The sequence below is a fragment of the Chiloscyllium punctatum genome, chromosome 23 (genome assembly GCF_047496795.1).
Source record: "Chiloscyllium punctatum isolate Juve2018m chromosome 23, sChiPun1.3, whole genome shotgun sequence".
In the NCBI taxonomy this organism is placed as follows: domain Eukaryota; kingdom Metazoa; phylum Chordata; class Chondrichthyes; order Orectolobiformes; family Hemiscylliidae; genus Chiloscyllium; species Chiloscyllium punctatum.
In genome coordinates this window covers 92760734-92783370 of record NC_092761.1, presented here as the reverse complement: position 1 = coordinate 92783370, position 22637 = coordinate 92760734, and the positions used below count along the sequence as shown (strand labels likewise).

Below are 22637 nucleotides of genomic sequence, written 5' to 3'. Positions count from 1 at the left end.
GTCCAAAGATGTGCAGGTTAGGTGAATTGGCTATGCTAAATTGCCCATAATGTTAGGTGCATGCGTCAGGGGTAAACATAGGTCGGGAAATGGGTCTGGGTGTGTTACTCTTCGGAGGTTCAGTGTAGACGCGTTGGGCCAAAAAGCCTGTTTCCGCACTGTAGGGAATCTAATCTAAATATTTATTTTAAATCAAAATTGCTCCTGATAACGATGAATAATGAGGAAGGACTGACTGATTCTGTGTCAAACACCCCTGAGCCCCCCCATAGATCGGTTTTCTCTCAGAGATGCAGTGAAACTGTAGCTGATTCTCAGGTTCCACAAGTTCCAACATTGTGCAGAATTCCAAACTTGGCAGAATCCAGGAATCCCAGATTCTGCCATTCTCCTGTCAAGAACCTCCAGCCAGGCCCAACTTCCAGATTCCAATTGGATTGGGCAGCCAGAGCGAGGTAACTGGGTAGACAGGATCGTCCAGACACCATCTTCCTTCTAGATGTTGCTGCTCATTCCATTCCTGGGCACAGAGTCTCCATGAACAACCTGTGAGATTAATACCTGTGCAAACAGAGTTGAAGCTTAATGTTGGCCTGAATACCAACCCTGTATTAAGCTCATCACATCCTGCATTTCAGAATGAGGAGTGAAGCTCCATGTTGAACATTGATGGGAATATGAGCAGTTCTTTAGCTTGCTGCTTTCACCAGGAGCAATGTGACCCTCTGTAGACCACCTGAGGGCCCCATTCCTGCTCCATAACCAGGGAGGCCGATATCTAGGAATTAAACAGACTGGTCACCTCCTTAACATTCAAACTTTATTCAGAATGAGCTCCCTCTGATAAAGCCACGCTGCCTATCCTTGATGAAACCCTGTCTCTCCATGTGGAGATCAATTCTTTCTTCCAGAGTTTTCGCAGAGCAGAATGAGCTCACCATGGAAACCTCCCCCCTAGAGTTAGGTGGAAAAGTGGGGTAGGTGGGTGAAGAGGTAGAGGGAACCAGGGAGGAAGGATAATGGAGACAAAGATCAAAACACGAGAGGGAGAGAAGGAGTGAGGTGATGGTGAAGGTACAGGATGTGGATGATATAGCCTTTGGTTTACCAAACATCACTTCTACAAAAGCATTTCCTTTGAAATTTGAAATCCCAAAGTATTCTTCACTATATGCTCCAGCTATACAGTAATAAACATAATCAAGATATTTAGCATGGGCAGCATCACACCTTCTGGCTTCACTCAATGTCTATTCAATTGACTGGAAACAATCCGGAGAAAACTGCTCAGAGCCACAGAAAGTAACTACCGCAGGCACATGGGAACACCTCCCATCGCCAACACCTGCTCAAAACACCCAGCCATGAACATGGGACCACACACAGGCATTGCTCACTTGACTATGAACAAAGACTACAGGGCGAGGGGAACAATTTCGAAGGGACCTAAGGGTTAACCTTTTCATGCAGAGGGTGGTGCGTATATGGAATGAGATGCCAGAGGAGGTGGTGGAGGTTGATCCAATTACATTTAAGAGATCTGCAAGGGTACAGGAATAGCAAGGGTATACAGGAATACGGACCAAATGGGTCTAGATCAGATGAGGAATATTGGGTCAGTGCAGATGAGTTGATCCGAAGAGTCTCTTTCCATGCTGTATAACTCCATGACTCTACGTGGCTTTGCATATCAGGCAACAAATACCTCGTCCCAAATACTTGTCCCCAGTTTCTTGGTGAATCATGAACCCCCAGAATCCCCAGGGATGGAGAAGGCTTAACATTGGCTTCCCTAGGGGACCTCAGAGGGAATGGAAGAGGAACTGAGGAAACTATAGGGAAAGGAGTGAGGAGGAGGAGGAGGAGGAGGAGGCAGGATGATTCGGGGGGGGGGGGGGGGGAAGGGAAGGATCAGGATCTGAGATGCAGAATCCATTGGACAATTTTGCATAATTTCTACAGAAGTATAATTTCAAATTTGGACAAAGTTTGTGTTGTGTCTAAATCCATTAGGAGCTTTTTCTTCCGATTGTAACCTGTAACTTGCCATCACCTTACTCAAAGCTGCTCTCGGGTAGCAGACCAAGGAACAGCAATCAAGACAGAGGCAGGAAATCTGAAATAAAAACAAAAACAAAAAAACTGGGAAACACTCAACAGCTCAGACAATATCTGACGTGGAGAAACAGGGTAAAATTTACAAATGATGTCCTTTCATCAGCACCGGAAACCATCAATGATCAGAGGCTTAGATAGGGTAGACAGTGAAAGTCTTTTCCTAGGATGATGACATCACCTTGTACGAGGGGCGTAACTACAGATTGAGGGGTGATAGATTTAAGACAGATGCCAGAAGCAGGTTCTTTACTCAGAGAGTGGTAAGGGAGTGGAATGCCCTACCTGCCAATGTCGTTAACTCAGCCACATTAGGGAGATTTAAACAATCCTTAGATAAGCACATGGATGATGGGATAGTGTAGAGGGGTGGGCTTAGAATAATGCACAGGTCGGCGCAACATTGAGGGCCGAAGGGTCTGTTCTATGTCCTATGTAACAGGCTTTAAATACATCTAGAGCCAGAGAAAGAGGGAGAGGAGGAAAGAGCTAAAGGAAAGGTCTTTGATAGGACACAGAGCTGAGGAGATGAAATGACCATTGGGAAATCAGTAAAGCAAAAGGATGTAGTAATAGAAGTAAGTACAAACGATGGATTTAGAAAATATGTCAATTGGGCTAGCAGAATCATAACCTACATTTATTATCCAATAGTGCAGCACTCTGTCAGTTCTGAGCGAGCGCCCCATTATCAGAGGGTCAGCACTAAGGGAGTGCTCCACCTTGTCTCAGAATGGCATGTCATAGGAGGAGGCCATTCAGCCCATCATATTTGATCCAGATTCTTGAAAGAGTTGTTCATTTAGCGTCCTACCTCATCCTTATCCTTGTTAATTGATCCTGCACGGATGGTTTCTTATGAATTTAGAAATAATAAGTGTTATTAATCAGCTCCCACAACCCTTTCAGTCCGTGGAGTCCAGATCACAAGTCACTCTGTTGTCAAAAAATTGCTTCCCACTGCCCCCCTCCCCAAAATCTGGTCCCTGGAAACAATTTCTCACAATTTACTTGACTAAACCACTCATTGAATTTTCAGTTTTTTTCACTGAATTTTATAGAATCCCTACAGGATGGAAATAGGCCATTTGGCCCAACAAGTCCACACTGATCCTCTGAAGAGTGACCCACCAAGACCCATGCCCCAATCCTATTACTCTATGTTTACCCCCGACTAATGCATCTAACCTACACATATCCCTGAATGCTATGGGCAATTTAGCATGGCCAATTCACCTGACCTGCACATCTTTGGACTGTGGGAGGAAACCAGAGCACCTGGAGGAAACCCACGCAGACACGGGGAGAATGTGCAAACTCCACACAGACAGTCACCTAAGCTGGAATCGAACCCAGGTCCCTGGTTTACTCTTCTTGGCGAAAAATCCCAGCTTCTCTAGTTTAATCTCATTTAATTAAACTCCCTCAAAATGTCCCCTTTTCATGAACATAGAACATAGAACAATACAGCACAGAACAGGCCCTTCGGCCCACAATGTTGTGTCGAACATTTGTCCTAGCTTAAGCACCTATCCATGTACCTATCCAATTGCCGCTTAAAGGTCACCAATGATTCTGACTCTGCCACTCCCACGGGCAGCGCATTCCATGCCCCCACAACTCTCTGGGTAAAGAACCCACCCCTGACATCTCCCCTATACCTTCCACCCTTCACCTTAAATTTATGTCCCCTTGTAACACTCTGTTGTACCCGGGGAAAAAGTTTCTGACTGTCTACTCTATCTATTCCTCTGATCATCTTATAAACCTCTATCAAGTCATCCCTCATCCTTCCAATGAGAAAAGGCCTAGCACTCTCAACCTATCCTCGTACGACCTATTCTCCATTCCAGGCAACATCCTGGTAAATCTCATCTGCACCCTCTCCAAAGCTTCCACATCTTTCCTAAAATGAGGCGACCAGAACTGCACACAGTACTCCAAATGTGGCCTTACCAAGGTTCTGTACAGCTGCAACATCACCTCACGACTCTTGAATTCAATCCCTCTGCTAATGAACGCTAATACACCACAGGCCTTCTTACAAGCTCTATCCACCCGAGTGGCAACTTTCAAAGAGCTATGAACATAGACCCCAAGATCCCTCTGCTCCTCCACCTGACTAAGAACCCTACCGTTAACCCTGTATTCCGCATTCTTATTTGTCCTTCCAAAATGGACAACCTCACACTTGACATGGTTGAACTCCATCTGCCACTCCTCAGCCCAGCTCTGCATCATATCTAAGTCCCTTTGCAGCCGACAACAGCCCTCCTCACTATCCACAACTCCACCAATCTTCAAATCGTCTGCAAATTTACTGACCCACCCTTCGACTCCCTCTTCCAAGTCATTAATAAAAATTACAAACAGCAGAGGACCCAGAACTGATCCCTGCGGAACTCCACTTGTAACTGGGCTCCAGGCTGAATATTTACCATCTACCACCACTCTCTGACTTCGACCGGTTAGCCAGTTCTCTATCCAACTGGCCAAATTTCCCACTATCCCATGCCTCCTGACTTTCTGCGTAAGCCTACCATGGGGAACCTTATCAAAAGCCTTACTAAAATCCATGTACACTACATCCACTGCTCTACCCTCATCCACATGCTTGGTCACCTCCTCAAAGAATTCAATAAGACTTGTAAGGCAAGACTACCCCTCACAAATCTGTGCTGGCTGTCCCTAATCAAGCAGCGTCTTTCCAAATCCTATCCCTCAATACCCTTTCCATTACTTTGCCGACCACAGAAGTGAGACTATCTGACCTGTAATTGCCAGGGTTATCCCTGTTCCCTTTTTTGAACAGGGGCACAACACTCGCCACTCTCCAGTCTCCTGGCACCAGCCCCGTTGACAGTGAAGATGAAAAGATCATTGCCAACGGCTCTGCAATTTCCTCTCTTGCTTCCCACATAATCCTAGGATATATCCTGTCAGGCCCGGGGGACTTGTCTATCCTCAAGTTGTTCAAAATGCCCAACACCTCTTCCTTCCTAACAAGTATCTCCTCTAGCTTACCAGTCCGTTTCATACTCTCCTCTTCAACAATACGGTCCCTCTCATTTGTAAATACTGAAGAAAAGTACTCATTCAAGACCTCTCCTATCTCTTCCGACTCAATACACAGTCTCCCACTACTGTCCTTGATCGGACCTACCCTCGTTCTCGTCATTCTCATGTTTCTCACATACAGAATGTCCCTGTGCCTTCACTGAGCTCCACCGTCTTTTGCCCCAGAACTGAACACAATCCTCCAGCTGGGATGGACTACTGATTTCTGAAGGATTGGATTCACGCTCTTCCTTTTCCCTCAATAACAGGTTTCTAAGACCGAAGCAAAATACTGCAGACACTGGGAATCTGAAATAAAAACAGAAAAGGTTGGAAATCCACAATGGGTTTTGGAGGCAGAAGCGAAGGGAATAGTTTGGGATGATGCCCTTTCATTCCGAAACACTAACTTCTCTTCGTTGGAACATTGCTGAGATCATTAGATGATCAACAAGAACCTTAAGCACTCCCTTGGAGTATAAATAATGACAAGATGTGTAAGGAATACGAGTAACAACATAGACTGTCCCAAATCTGTTCCCTGTGTATCAGTGAAAGTTGACACTGTTAAATAATCCCACACACCATCTTCAGACAAACAAACTCTTCAATCAGTGTAGAGTCCCAGGAATGGTCTTACTGATAAAGGTGGGATCATAAAATATTTCAAACTATGTAACTGATTCAGACGCTGGGTAAAAGCGATGGAAATCTTCATCTTCCTCATCAGATTCCTAGAGGAAAATAGGAAAAATACAGAGTGAACGTTCCCAGGACAGGCACAGCACAGGGTACGAACAGATTAAAACTCCCTCTATTCTTTTAAATAGTAATTAAAACCTCTTTCTACCCAAACTAAAAGTAAAGCTCCCTCTTTCCCATTAAACTCTCCTAAGACAGTGACAGCACAGGATTAGATCCAGAATAAAGTTCCCTCTACCCTTTTTACCATATCATAAAACTCCTACACTATGTAAGCAGGCCATTCAGCCCATCGAGTCTGCACTGACCTCTGAAGAGCATCACTTTGGACCCATCCTCTCCCCGTAACTTTGCCTTTCCCACGGCCAATCCACCCTAACCTGCACATCTTTAGGTCATGGGAGGAAACTGGATCACAAGAAAACCCATGCAGACATGGGGAGAATGTGCAAAGTCCACACAGACAGTGGCCCGAAGTGGGAATCGAACCTGGGACCCTGGCCCTGGGAGGCAGCAGTGCTAACCACTGAGCCACCGGGCCATACTGAAGAAAAACTAGGCATAGAGCTTCTTTTACACCAGCCCCATCAAACTCTCCCAGGACAGGGACAGCACTGGGTTAGATACAGAGTAAAGCAGCCTTTACATTGTACCCCCATCAAACACTCTCAGGGACAGGGATAGCACGGGGTTAGATACAGAGTAAAGCAGCCTTTACACTGTATCCTATCAAATGCTCACAGGTCAGGGACAGTACTAGGTTAGATGCAGAGTAAAGCTTACCCACGATGCCCTTAGGGAGGGAATTCCATGATTTTGACCCACCGACAGTGAAGGAATGGTGATATATTTCCAAGTCAGGATGGGGAGTGGCAAGGAACGGATCTTGAATGTGGTGGTGTTCCCATGTATCTGCTGCCCTTGTCCTTCTGAATGGAAGTGGTTGTGGGTTTGTAAGGTGCTGTTTGAGGATCTTTGGTAAATTTTTATACTGCATCTTGTCAATGATGGTAGTAGTAGGAGTGAATATGGTCCCATTCAAGCAGCTTGAGTGTGTTGGAGCTGCCCCCATTCAGGCAAGTGGGAAGTATTCCATCACACTGCTGCCTCACAGCGCCAGGGACCTGGGTTCAATTCCCGCCTCAGGCGACTGACTGTGTGGAGTTTGCACATTCTCCCCGTGTCTGCGTGGGTTTCCTCCGGGTGCTCCGGTTTCCTCCCACAGTCCAAAGATGTGCAGGTCAGGTGAATTGGCCATGCTAAATTGCCCGTAGTGTTAGGTAAGGGGTAGATGTAGGGGTATGGGTGGGTTGCGCTTCGGCGGGGCGGTGTGGACTTGTTGGGCCAAAGGGCCTGTTTCCACACTGTAAGTAATCTATTCACACTCCTGCCTTGCGCATTGTAAATGGTGGACAGACTTTGGGGAGTCAGGAGGTGATTTACTCGCTGCAGTAGCCTAGCCTCTGACCTGCTCTTATAGCCACAGTATTTATATGGCTGGTCCAGTTTAGTTTCTGGTCAATGCTCACCTCCAAGATGTCGATAGTGGGGAATTCAGTGATGATCATTAAATGTAAAGGAGTGGTGGTTATGTTCTGTCTTGTTGGAGAAGGTCATTGCCTGGCATTTGTGTGGCACAAATGTTACTTGCCACTTATCAGCCCAAACCTGATATTGTCCAAGTCTTGCAACATTTGTTTATATTTATTGCACAAGAAAGAGCTCACCATTTTGGGGTTTATATATTAGTTTGGCTACAGAATTGGCTGATGAACAGAAAACAGAGTTTGGACATACTGACAAACTACAACTAATAGACTGTCACAGACTGTCAAACCTGGAGCCTCAATTTAAAATTGGCGTGAGTCACCTGGTTGAAAAGACCAACTATTTTGTAGGCAAATGTCATCACACGATTTAAGAAGGGAGGGAGGAAGGGAAAACTGGGACCTACAGACCTGTTATCCCTGTATCAGCGTTAGGGGGACAAAATAGAATCAGTTATAAAGGAGGTGATACATAGACAGGTGGATGTTAATGATCTGATTGGACGTAACATGGATTTGTGAAAATGGAATCATGTTTGACAAACCCATTGGAATTTTTGGAGATCATAGAATCCCCAGAGTGGAATCAGGCCATTTGGCTCATTGAGTCCACACTGACACTCCAAAGAACAGCCCACCCATACCCACCCCCCCTTACATATCCCTGCATTACCCATGGCTAATCCACATCTTTGGACTGTGGGAGGAAACCGGAGCACCCGGAGGAAACCCACGCAGACACGGGGAGAATGTGCAAACTCCACACAGACAATCACTCGAGGGTGAATCAAACCCAACTCTCTAGCACTGTGAGGCTGCAGTGCTAAACACAGAGCCAATGTGCTGACTGTGGATATAATTGATGAAGGAGAGTTGGTGGACACAGTACACTTAGATTTTCAAAAGGATTTTAATAAGTTCCCTCATAGGTGGTTGGTTAGCAAAATTAAAGCATTGGTTTTGGAGTTAAAGTACTGGCATGGATTAAGGACTGACTGACAGACAGAAAAGACATAAACAGGTCAATGTCATGTTGCAGGCTGTGCCTCCTGGGCTTCTGCAGGATCAGTACTTGGACCCCAGCTGTTCATAATAAATATCAATGTTTGGGTGTGGGACCTAAATGTAATATTTTCAAGTTCACAGGTGAACTAATGTTAGATGGATATGTGTGCTGTGAGGAAGATACAGTTGGATTCAAGAGGGTTTGGATAGACTTGGAGAGTGGGCAAGAACATGGCAGATAGAATATAATGTAAAAACAATTGCTGTTATTCATTTTAGAAGAGCACATGTTTATAATCTTCTTTAAATCGTAAGGAGGTTTGACAGGTGTCAACTAACGAAGAGACGAAGTGTCCTCATTTCTGAAACTGTCCTGCAGATGTTGGACGCACCTTCACTTGGGCACAAGATGAGGATGATATCTTTTACTCTGTTGATCTGTATCTCAGAGGGCTGTGGGAAAAAGGACATTGAACTGGATGATCAGCCATGATCATGCAGAATATAGAGCAGCTTCAATGGGCTGAATGGCCAATTCCTGCTCTCATGCCACTCTTCAAAGAATTTGCAAGGGAATAGAGATTTGTGAAGTGAGTGGACGAAAATCTAGCACATGGTGTATAATCGGAGAAAATGTGAGAACATCCATTCTGACAGGAAAAACAGAAAAGAAGAATTAAATGGAGACTGACTGCAGAATGCTGCACTTCTGAAGGGGATCAGGGTGTCCTAGGACATGAACCACAAAACGTTAGCAAGCAACATCAGCAAACGATCAGGAAGAAAATAGTAATGTGAGCCTTTATTGCAAAGTATTAAAACTGGGAGGTCATGCCTGACATGTACTGGTCACTGGTGAGAGCTCCTCTAGAAAAATTTGCAGAGTCCTGATCTCCTTACATAAGGAGGGACAGGTTTCCAATGGGATCAGTTCAGAGAAGGTTCACTCAGCTAATTTCTGAAAGGAAGAAATTGTCTTACGAGGAAAGGCTAGGCTTAATCTCATTGAAGTTTAGAAGAGTGAAACAGAAGGTTCTGAGGGGATTTGGTGGAATGGATGCTGACAGGATGTCTCTCCTCATGGGTAAATCCAGAATTAGGTCACCTCTGGTCCCTGTGGTGTTACATTAGTCACTGTTCTCCACATCAAATAAGACTTGTTTGTTCTTATTCTCTCTGTTTCCTGAGTGTTTACCAATTTTCAATCCATACCAGAATATTATTATCAATCCCATGTGCTTTAATTTTGTACAATAACCTGCAAGGTGGGAATTAAAAGCTTTCTGAAAATCCAAATGCACCACATCCACTGGTTCCCCCTCATCTGTTCTACAAGTGACATCCTCACAAAACTCCAGTAGGTTTGTCAAATATGATTTCCTTTTCATGAATCCATGTTGGTTTTATGTAATCCACTCTGATAGATTCTCTGCCTATGGTGTTCTCCACAGAGCTCTTTGTCTTGGATTGTAGTGAATAGCAGGCAGCCTAAAAGGACCAAATGGCCTAATCTATTCCCTATTTCTTATGATTCAGGTGACTGATCCTCAGGCCCCAAGTACACCCCCCCAGCAGAGCCCCCCTCCCTCACTGGCTCCTACACAGCAGGAGGTAAGTGAGTGCCAAGCCAATCAGATCATGTATTTGAGATCCTACCTGGAAACATGATACACAGCAGAAACAGGTCCTGTTTCCCTGGTCACTTTCACCTTCATCAGTCCTGCTCAGAAAAATAGCTCCAGTTACTGGTTGTGACAAAAGGCAAATACTCCAAAGGAACTAATTATTTATTTTTGTTTCTATTGTACACAGATGTCTAATTCCAACTTTTAGAGCATCGAGTGAGAAGGAGGAATTTGGAGGGAATGGGAAGATCCCAAGAGGAAGCTGTGAAGAACTTGTGCCTTCCACAGCTTGTTATAATCTAGAATGAGCTCCCAGAAATTTGGATGGTTTCCAAATTTATGGTGATAAGCGGGTGGAGTGGGAATAATTGGAAAATTCTATCAATGGGCCAGTTCAGTCACAATTGGTCAAATGGCCTCCTCAGTGCTGAGTGATTGAATGATTAGTAAATCTTTCTCTCTGCAGATTAGCAGCTCATTTAACATGTTTTCAATGGTTACTCCAATTTAACTCAATATTGTGACATTGTACAGTGGTTAACTTGACAACAAGGAGTCGGTCACTGACAGCTGAGACCTCTGGAGGCTGACTGTTCAGGAGAGATTTGGAACCTCAGCTAACTGAGGAAAGCTGCCATAAAATAGAGGCAAGTGAATAGTCTCCCTTCTCGGACCAGGGCCGTCCTCTGCAACAAATGCTGCAGAAACTGTTAGGACTGGGTTCAAAACCACATCAGGTGCTATCAAAATGCAGAATTAAATGCACTGCACAAATTAAGTGATGCCAGAGAAACAAAGTATTAAATTAATGTGATGTTCTAAGGGGAATGCAAACCAGAATTCTCCACAAATCCAAACTTTCCTTTCTCAATTCCAGGCTTCAGTTTGAGAGTGAAGCAGGGAATCGAATTAGATTGGATGAGTTAGGATTATATTCACTGGAATTCTAACAGGATTAGACTCATTAAATGCAGGAAGGGTGATCCCAATGATGAGGAAACTGGACCCAGTCAAGAACACAATCTAAGGACAATGGATAGTCTATTTAGGACTGAAACTAGGAGAGATTTCTTTACTGAGAGAGTAGTGAGCCTGTGGATTCATTGTCATAGAAAGTGATTTGAGGTGAAAACAGAGTGTATAACTTCTTGAAAACAGAGTTCCTAGGGCTGAAGAGGTCAAAGGGTATGAGGTGAAAGCAGGAATGGGGTGATAGAGTTAGATGATCCGCCATGATCTTTTGAACAGGGAAGCAGGCTCGATGGGCCGAATAGCCTACTCCAGCTCTTTTTTTTGTTTCCACATTTCCAGCTAATCTTCGATCTGGTGATCTGGAGTATTACTGCTTAAAGAGCTAAGTATACAGGATGTCACTAGTTACCAACAGATTCTATAAATTATCGAAATGTCGGTTTACAAAGCACAGAGAACATCACAAAGGTGACAACCCAAAGTCATTAACATGAATTGGATGGCTGTAGGTCTCCATCTGAAATTAGACTTTGGAAACAAAAACAGCACTGTGCTTCTTATTGTAGCCTGTGGAGAAAATAACGGTAACTGTGGAAGATAAGGGGTTGTATTGAATCAACACTTCAAGCCTGCCTCAACATGACCAGAGATATGCTGCTGAGCTGTGGGAAATCCAATAGGATGGGCTTTATTAAAAAAAAGAGAACTTTAAAATTCACTGATGCCCATACCTGGTGTGGCCAACACGTGACTTAAAGGAATAGAAAAAGTTGGTGTGATAAGGGCAGAGCTGGAGGTTTCTCAGAGACTGAGTTGTCTGAGCAGGTAACAGCTGATCATATTGTCAATGTTCATTGCAGCTTTTCGAAAAGACCTCTGAGAAATAAAAGGTCATGGTATTGATAAACTGCTAAAACATTGGCACAAATTATGAAGCCATTGTAGCTGTACAATATGTGCAAGCAGTTAGGTGTAGTTACCAGTTTTGGTGCACAACACAGAAAGCAAGCAAGTCTTGTTCGAAATGCGGTCTGTTTCACTCACTGCAAAGAAAGATTAACCTATCATGATACAAGAGATGCTGTACATTCTCTGATGCTTTTGCTCATAGATAAACTAAATAGTTCAAGAAGGATAATTTTGAAAAGATAATAAGAGCTTGTACCAAAAGGTCTTCACTAGGACATATTGTCACAGTTATATCGGCCTGGCATAGTATACGGTGTGTTGTCCAGAGATCAACAATGACATTGAGAAGACAGTAAGGATGTGCAAGACATTCCCCAATCACTAAGCACAGCAACACAAATAATCTCTGCACCCTTGTGAGGATCCCTCAGTCCCTTAGTCCAAACCTGCAACAGATTTTCTCAGCATGTGTTAACAATTTTCTCCTCGTCACTATTTTTCTTAAATTTCCAATTGTCAAACAATTAAAGGACACTTTAAGTGTGTTCATGGCAGACACAATGACTGCAATATTCTGTATAGCTGTAAAAATCGGATCTGATAACACAGGACACAATTTCTAACCAAATGTTTTAGAGACATGAGCCAAATGGGGTATAAACCTGTGGCAGTTCACCACACGATTCCAGTTCCAGAGTCTCACACAGCAACTGGATCGCACAAATGAAACATCCATTGTGAAGTGCAGAACAATAAAACAATTCAAATAAATTAGAATAAAATAAATAAAATGAAATCTTCTTGTTGTTTTGTTACACATAAGAACTAAATTTCTGCATGAGGTTGTTATCACTAACAGAAACCATGTTTGGATGGCAAATTAAACTAATCCAGCCAAACCATCACCTGTCCAAGTTCTCAGAAATACAGGACTAAATTCTTGAAAAACGAAAGGAGAATAAAGATGGAACATCACTGACTTGCAGCTGTGGAAGTTCCTTATTTACCTGCAGGACAGAAGGTCAGAAAATTTATCCTATCCAAGGAACCTGGTTACCTGTCTGAATAAAGTGTGCAGTAAGCCTAGATTCTACAAAGTTATAACACCAAATGGAGCAACACTGCAGAGAAACAGAAGCCAGTACAATACTCAAAACTGTGTATAGAAAACAGACACAAAGATACATTTGGATAATGAAGGTGTGGAAACTACCATGACAATAACCAGCACATTCATAAAACAAGTACAGGTTGTACAAAAAACCAAATGTGAAGTCTAGGTCTCCAGCAGACTGCACAATCTCAAGAGCCAGAAGGATAAGCAGACAATCTCGACCCAGAAACAGAGAAAATGGCAGCAAGGGTAGCTCTGAGCTTGCCCTGCCCTTCATTATAATGATCATCCAACTCAGCTGCACGTTCCTATTCCTCCTCCATATCCTATGATTCTGTTAACCCCAAGTGCTATATCCAATTTCATTTTGAAATCACACACTGTTTTGGCCTCAACTGTTTTCTGTAGTAGTGAACACCACAGGCTCACAGCTCTCTGGGTGAAGAAACGTCTCCTTGTCTTCATCCTAAAAGGTTTACCCCTTATCCTTAAACTGTGACCCCTGGTTCTGGACCCAGCACCAAGAACATTCTCCCTACATTTACCCTGCCAAAACTGTTAAAATTTTGTAGGTTTCTCGAGATGCCTCCTTATTTTTCTGAACTCCAATAATATAATCCTAATCAAATCAACCTCTCCTCACATATCAGTCCCACCATCCTTGGGATCAGATGGTAACCCTTCGCTGCATTCTCTCTATAGCAAGAGCATCCTTACAAATCAGTTTTGTATACTATGTAAATCTGGAGATGTTGCATTTAGTTCCCTCATCCAAATCATTAATATATTGTAAATAGCTGGGTTCTAGTGCTGATCCATGCAGTATCCCACTAACCAATGGCTGCAGTTCTTCTCTTTCACTAAATTTTCTGTTTCCCCATGTTTCTGAGATATTATTTGTCCCCTCCTTTATGAACACAGGATGGAAGTATGTATTTAGCTGGTTAGCCATTTCTTTGTTCCCCATTAAATTAATCAATTCTACAGTTCTTCTGTGTATATAGTTTTGCAATTACTTACGTAAGTATTAATTTTTAATGCGTGTGGTTTAATGGTGGGTTGGTGGGGAGGGGGGTGCGGGGAGAGAAGTTTTAAGAGAGAGTATGTTAATAACCCAAAGACCAGGATGACACCACATGTCATGAGTCACTGAGTGTATTTGAGACAGAGATAGATAGGTTCTTGAATAGTAAAGGGATCGGACATTACAGGGAGAAGGTAGAAGAATGGTGTTGAGAAACATATCAGTCAGCATTGAAAGGTGCAGCTGACCCGATGGGCCAAATGGCCTAATGCTGTTCCTTTATCTTATGGTCTTGGAGAGTCCAAGCAGCAGCAAGGCTGAGGATGTGGACGCAAGTTGTTCAAGAACTATGAGTTGTCAGTTGCTCTGTTTAAATAAAACCCTGGTTGAGATTTTCACATAAATTCTGAGCAATCCAGGTGACTCCTGTTTCAGGAAAACAGCACAAGAATATTCTTATACATCCTGGCTGAACCTACCCCTCGAGGACCTCTATTGATGTGTTTTTGGAGTTGACTCCATAGAACCCGAACCTCTTGCCCATCCACAGCAGGTGCACTGTGACCACCAGCAGAGACGGAATCACCACTAGCAGAACCAGAACGATAGTCACACTGAGGCGAAATGGGAGCTCTCTCTCAGTGACAGTGAGGACAGTGCTCGGCATCTCACTGCTTACATCTGGCGGGTTCTGTACCATACAACTGAATGTCCCGTTGTCATTCTGTGTTAAATTCTTCAGGATGATGGAAGCATTTCCTTTTGTAACATCCCCATTCCACAGGACTCGATCCTTGAAAGGGCCACTGTGAGCAGGAAAGACTTCAGACTGATAGTGGAGAATCTATGTCAGGAGAGAGATGAAGGATTAACTAGTTTAGGTCAAATGCAAACTTTATTTCATTCCAGTGAAGGGCAACAGTTTGTAGAAGACCCTCCCCTCACATAGGGTGATGCCTCACCTGGTTGATTTTCCCCTCCAGATTCATATTCTGGCACTAAGCATCTTCTGCACCCTGGAAGATCTCCTCACTGCTCACTACAACATTGCTCATGATGTACCACCTCAAGCACCTGGAGTCAGCTGGACGACAAACTGAAAGTGCCCAGAGCACCCCCCCCCCCCATGGGAGGTCAGTGTTGGTCAATGAGGCCAGGCTCAACAATGCTGCGCTGATCTCAAAGGCAGAAGATTGTGGGTTAATGTTCCCCTTCAAGCACAAGCTCAATGTTAAAGGTTAACAGTCCTATCCAGCGCTGAGGGAGTGCTACATTGTTCAAAGTAACATCTTTTTCAGAAAATATTAAATCAGGGACATGACTGCTCTCTCAGGTAGATTTAAAAAGATCCCATGACTCCAATTTGAAGCATATTGAGGGGATTAACCCCAGTAGCCAAGCTACACTCATTCTTCAGAAGATAGGGCAAAAACAGACCATCAGGACATTAATGACTTTGTGTGGGATCATTTTATATTTATTAATTACTTCTTATGCAACTTGGCTGCAGCATTCTCTAAACTACAACAGTGACTATATTTCAAAAGTACTCCATCAGATGAAAAACATTTCAGGAAACGGCCTGTGATTGTGTTAGAGTGGCGCTGGAAAGGCACAGCAGGTCAGGCAGCATCCGAGGAGAATCGATGTTTCGGGCAAAAGCCCTTCTTCAGGAATGAGACTGTGTTAATTTATGTCACTCTTCCAGTTCCATTGGCGAATGGTGCTTTTGTCTGATCGGGGACAGCTGCCATACCGCATGTGGCCACCTGAGGGCAGAGGCACCGCATGTTCGAGCAGCAGTTCCGCAGGTCCCGAGAATGACTGCTCCTGCAGCTGAATATCTCCTCAACCCTTCTCCCCATCAGGAATGTTTGTGGACACACGCTCCCCTGGTTAGTGCTGACACTCTCTGTCCCGGGCAGTACGTGTCCACACACTGTTGCGGTTCTTTCCTCAGTTAATGTGAATATAAAAGTTGTAAAACAGCTTCATTGTTGGGGACCAGGAAGAAACAGGAAACTCCCCCTCCTTGGTCTCTGCCCAGAAGCTGAGCTCATTGAATGGGCTCCATCAGTGACCACCTCATGGTCACATTATCCGGGAATCGGCTATGAGATAGCCTTTAGTGACGGGTTATCGATTTCCCACAAACACCACAATCAAAGCTTGGGAAGGCTGTGGTCAAACACAATACCAGATAGAAGCAGTAAGCCCTGATGGTCACTGGATCAATCACTGGAGTTTGGTAAACAGAAACACAGTGTCAGGGTGAATGTAGGAACATCGTAATAAAAAATAACCTTGCATCCCTAAAACATTCTGAAGGTTTGTCCAAAGAGCTCTACAGCAAATGAAATAGTTTTGATAACACACGTGGCCTAGCACTGGCAGGCTTCAATTCTGTCTCAGGGCCCATGGTACTCACAGTGAGTCTGCTGTTTAGTAAGATTTTTTAAAATTTCACCGTCAAACTGTCACTTATTCTGAAATTCAAAAAATTCTGAATTCCAAAAACCGGCTGGTCCCGAGTGTTTTGGATAAGGATTGTGTACCTGTACAAGATTTCGGAGTGCTGCTCCTTCATCAGGTAGCTAGTGGGATTGGTTCATAGGACACAAAATTTTCTAAATTCCTACTTTGGAAATAGAACCAGTCTGACTCAACTTTGGAATACATACAGACTCTAACTTCACACCTTTAATGGACTGGATGAGCTGAGATGTCACCTTTTCATAAAACATTAAGTTATCTCAGGAATGTGATTTGAAAGAAGTTCTGGATTTACATATTAACAAATCGAAACCTGCAACCCATTTTAAAAGATAAAAGACTTAACAGCAATCTAGGTTTGTTCAATGCATCGCATCAGTTGTATGACACTTTGATTTTTTACTATAAGTTCTGTGTCCGATGATCCTGTCCCACTGGCTACCTGATGAAGGAGCAGTGCTCCAAAAGCTAGTGCTTCCAATTAAACCTGTTGGATTATAACCTGGTGTTGTGTGATTTTTAACTTTGTCCACCCCAGTCCAACACCAGCATCTCTAAATCATTTCTATAGCAGGACCAAAAACACAGCAGCCAATCAAAATAGAGTGAAATCCCACACAAATTTTAATGTGATGAGCAAGACAAAATATTTCAGTGAAGATTGGAGCAAAGATAAATTATGAAGACAGGAACTCCATTCCACTATGAAATAGTCTTTTAGCGATAATACCTTTCACATAACATCTGGAGGGTGACCCTGTGACACTAACATACTTTCTCAGTACTGACCCTCCGACAGTGCAGAGATTACAAGGAGACTTAACAAGGACAAGTTTTACAGAGTGCCTGGTGGAGTGACCATGCTCTGCTTAGAGTTGTGAAGATTAACCAGTCATTTAATGGAGAAGTTCAAAGTCTCAATGAGTTAATGTAGAGTATGTCAGGGAGGAAATGTTTCAGTGGCCAAAGGGGTAGTCACTTGGGGGACAGTGATTCAAATCGATCAGCCAAGAAACCATGTGTAACTTGAAGAAACTTTGCTTTGACCAGAGTGAGATGTTGTGATGTGGAAAGTGCTGCCTGAAGGGGCATTGGGAGTAGTTTTGATAATAACTTATAAACAGAATTGAAAAAAAAACCCACAATAAAATTCATCAACGTGTGGAAACGCACGGAGGAATGGGGGCTGTAGGTAACTTGAATTCTCTTTCAAAAAGCTAGCACAGACATGATGGGCTGAATTGTCTCTTCCTATAGTAATAGTAATGATTCCATTCTCCCAGGAATCTAACTCTGAATGAACACAGGCAAGTGTAGGCCATTCAGCTCCTCAAGCCCATTCTATCACCCAATCATACCATGAATATGTGAACTGGGCCAGTAGGCCTTTCAGCACACAAATCTGCTCCACATTTAGTATGACCTTAGCGGACCCGATTTTGACCTGAAATCCTGTTTCCTGTGTACCACCCAACAACCTTTGACTTCTTCATTAGTCAAGAATATACCTTAGCCTTAAAAACATTCAATGGCACTGCCAGATACAGTGTCAATTCTCAGAGAGAAAATATTTCTCCAATTCAGGGAGGAAAAGTTTTAAATGGTGCTTCTTGTTCCACTCTCTCCTATACGGGAAAACATCATTTTAACATCCAGCCTGCAAAGTCTCCCCAGGATCTTATAAGTTTTGATAAGCAAACTCTCATTCTCCTAAACTCCTGTAGATACGGACAATACCTATCCAACCATTCTTTATAAGGTAATCCCCTCACCTCAACCGCAGGAATCAATCAAGAGAACGTTCTCTAAAACGCTTACAAGCATTTGCTTTTTAAAATAAAGACACACTACTCTTGTCTTACCAATACCGTATATAACTCAAGCAAAACATTCCTGTTTTTATATTCCATTCCCTCTGCAATCAATGACAATATTCCATTTGCCTTCCTGATCACTTGCTGAACCTGCATGCTAACACTTTGTGACTCATTAACCAGGGCACCCAGATTCTTCTGTAATCAAAGTCTGATATTCTCTCTGCATTTTTATAGACACTTGTGTGATACAGTTTATACAAACACACAGGGAAGAAGAGGAGGTGACTCAGCCCTTTGAGCTTGCTCTGCCATTCAACAAGATCCCGACTAATTGATTATAGCCTCAATTAGATATTCCTGTATTTCCCTGATAATCTTTCACCTCCTTGGTCTTTAACAATCTGTGCCTTTAAAATATGAAAGATTCTGCATCCACTATCTTTTGAGGAAGGGAATTCCAAAACCTTACAACTATGTGAGAGAAAAATGTTTCTTTATCTCTCTCTTAATTGGGCAATACTTTATTTTAAAACAGTGACCCCTAGTTCTAGATTCTTTCACATGAGGAAACATCCTTTCAGCACCCATTGGGTAAAGTCCCCTCAGGATCTTATATGTTTCTTAGGTCACCACTGTCTCCTCTAAACTGTAGTGGATACAGGTCTAACCTGAAGAGCCTTTCCTCATAAGGTAATCTGCTCATTGCAAGTATTAGTCTACTGAACCTTCTCCGAACTGTTTCCAATGTACTGACTTCCTTCAACAAATATAGTGACCAGTCCTGTAGACAGTACTCTAGACACAGTCTCACCACTGCCCTGTTTAACTGAAACATAATCTCACTACTTTTGCATTCAATTTCCCTCATAATAAACCATTTTATTAGTTTATTGATTATTAATGTACCACCTATGATTCATGCGCTAGGACACCTAGATCTCTCTGCAACTCCCAACTCTACAACTGCTCACCATTTAGATAATATTTATTTTAATCCTCATGCCAAAATGGACAATTTCCCACATTGCACTCTTTTTGCCAGACCTTTACCCACTCACTTAATCTATTTATATCCCTTTGTGGGCTCGTTATGTCCTCTTCACAACTCACCTCCCTACATATCTTTGTATCATCATCAAATTTAGCTGTCCCTTCATCCAAATCATTTTAACACAAAATATCTGTTCAGCTTTGACAAAGGGTCAGTTAGACTCGAAACGTCAGCTCTTTTCTATCCTTACAGGTGCTGCCAGATCTGCTGAGATTTTCCAGCATTTTCTCTTTTGGTTTCAGATTCCAGCATCTGCAGTAATTTGCTTTTATCTGTTCAGTTTGTCTGCCATCTCTTTATCCTCCATTTCTAGACCCAGTTCAATGGGCGAAAGTGAAGACTGCAAAAGCTGGAGATCAGAGTCAAGATCAGCGTGGCGCTGGAAAAGCACAGCAGGTCAGGCAGCATCCGAGGAGCAGGAAAATCGACGTTTCGTTCCTGATGAAGGGCTTTTGCCCAAAATGTCGATTTTCCTGCTCCTCAGATGCCTCATGACCTGCTGTGCTTTTCCAGCACCACTCTAATCTAGAATCAGTTCAATAGGACCAACACTTTATTCTTTATTGTTTTCTATTTTAAATATTTGAAGAAACGTTTCCAATTTATTTTTATATTTTTGATAAATTTCTGTCATAATTTAATGTTTGCCTTATTAATCTTTTAGTAATTATTTGTGTTTTTAAAAAATATTCAGTCCAATCTACTGACCTATCTTTGCAGAATTATTGTATATGCCTTTTCTTTGAGTTTGATTCCATATTTCACTTTTTTAGTTAAACCACAAATGGCCAACCCATCCCTTCGAATGTATCCATTCCGTGATTTAGAGTCATAGAGATGTACAGCATGGAAACAGACCCTTCAATCCAACCCGTCCGTGCCGACCAGATATCCCAACCCAATCTAGTCCCATTTGCCAGCACTGGGCCCATATCCCTCCAAACCCTTCCTATTCATATACCCATCCAAATGCCTCTTAAATGTTGCAATTGTACCAGCCTCCACCACTTCCTCTGGCAGCTCGTTCCATACACGTACCACCCTCTGTGTGAAAAAAAGTTACCCCTTAGGTCCCTTTTATATCTTTCCCCCTCACCCTAAACCTATGTCTTCTAGTTCTGGACTCCCCCACCCCAGGGAAAAGACTTTGTCTATTTATCCTATCCATGCCCCTCAATTTTGTAAACCTCTATAAGGTCACCCCTCAGCCTCCGACGCTCCAGGGAAAACAGCCCCAGCCTGTTCAGCCTCTCCCTGTAGCTCAGATCCTCCAACCCTGGCACCATCCTTGTAAGTCTTTTCTGAACCCTTTCAAGTTTCACAACATCTTTCTGATAGGAAGGAGACCAGAATTGGACACAATATTCCAACAGTGGCCTAACCAATGTCCTGTACAGCTGCAACATCACCTCCCAACTCCTGTACTCAATACTCTGACCAATAAAGGAAAGCATACCAAATGCCTTCTTCACTATCCTATCTACCTGCGACTCTACTGTCAAGGAGCTATGAACCTGCACTCCAAGGTCTCTTTGTTCAGCAACACTCCCTAGGACCTTACCATTAAGTGGATAAGTCCTGCTAGGATTTGCTTTCCCAAAATGCAGCACCTCACCTTATCGGAATTAAACTCCATCTGCTACTCCTCAGCCCATTGGCCCATCTGGTCAAGATCCTGTTGTAATCTGAGGTAACCTTCTTCACTGTCCACTACACCTCCAATTTTGGTGTCATCTGCAAACTTACTAACTATCCTTCCTATTTCTGGAATATCTGATTAAATATTTGTCACGATTGATTTTATCCTTTACCCTAAATTGCCAGTTCATTTTCACTAATTGCCCTTGTTTAAATTCAAACAGTAGTCTTGGACCCAAACCTTTCTCCCTCAAACTGTGTGAGATATTGCAGATATTTCTTCCCATCTGAGGTCAGTAATAAATCCAATCCTTTTCATCAGAAACAAGTCTGGATCCGAGGCAGGGTCACTTGACCCAAAACATTAACAGAGTTCTCTTCACAGATGCTGCCAGACCTGCTGAGCTTCTCCAGCAATTTCAATCTTTGTCTCTAGTAAAGCCCACTCTCTAGTTGGTGTCACACAGTGGTCGAGGAAGTTGTCCTGAAAACATTTATTCAATTTTCATATCCTTCCTACAAGGATCACATTTTCTTACAGAATTGACAATGGCCCCTCTAACCCCAGTTGGTCACTCACTCACCCACCAACATCCTCTTGATCACTTTCTACAAAATTCCACTGAGCCCCAGAGCCGATTGAATGTGGGCGGTGGTAGTGAGGAGAAAGTGAGGACTGTAGATGCTGGAGATCAGAGCTGAAAATGTGTTGCTGGAAAAGCGCAGCAGGTCAGGCAGCATCCAAGGAGCAGGAGAAGGGCTGATGCCCGAAACGTCGATTCTCCTGTTCCTTGGATGCTGCCTGACCTGCTGCGCTTTTCCAGCAACACATTTTCAGCGGTGGTAGTGAACCTGCCTCAGGGTAGGGACCCATTCCTACCCGCCCCTCCCAGGGGGAGTGTGACACACTAGGTACCCCCCATTGAGGGAGAAAGTTCTGGATTGCGGCTGGCCCAGGGTCTGAGTCAGGGAGGGGGGCAATGGTCTGTAACAGGGTCAGCCCTCACGGTACCCCCGGCCCCAGCTCCCGGACCCGGACCCCAGCCTCCAGCCCGGACCTACCGCGTGTTTGCCCCCAGCCCCCGGACCCCAGCCCCCGGACCCAGCTCCCGGACCCGGACCCCAGCCCCCAGCCCGGACCTACCGCGTGTTTGCCCCCAGCCCCCGGACCCCCGGCCCCAGCTCCCGGACCCGACCTACCGCGTGTTTGCCCCCAGCCCCCGGAGCCCAGCCCCGGTAAGACCAGTCCACCGTCAGGCGCTCACTGACCGGGGCCGAGGAGCTGAAGGTACAAACCAGCTCCAGGCTGCCGCCGATGAAGCCCCGGAAACTAGGCGCCAGCCAAATGTCCAGCGCCGCTCCGCCTGCAGACACAGCAATGCAGCAGTTAGTGCTACAACAACAACAACCCCCTGTTCCCGACCGGGAGCCGGACTCACCCGGGAGCAGGAACAGGGGCGATCCCGATCGGGAGCAGCTCCAGATCCCTCCGGATCATCGCGAAACCAGATCAGAACCTGCCCCTGACCCGGGGGAGGAGCCTCACCTGGAGGGGGGGGGAGGGGAGA

At 44.0% G+C, this 22637-nt stretch overlaps 1 protein-coding gene across 1 annotated transcript; it reads right to left on the bottom strand.

The window, feature by feature from the left end:
* Positions 1–803: 803 nt before the first annotated feature.
* mpzl3 (myelin protein zero-like 3) lies at positions 804–22567 on the bottom strand. Its single transcript, XM_072593541.1, is given in 6 exon segments — positions 804–5906; positions 10083–10146; positions 14550–14914; positions 22270–22433; positions 22509–22524; positions 22526–22567. Coding segments are annotated over 6 exon segments (714 nt in total). The 3' UTR covers positions 804–5843.
* Positions 22568–22637: the final 70 nt, after the last annotated feature.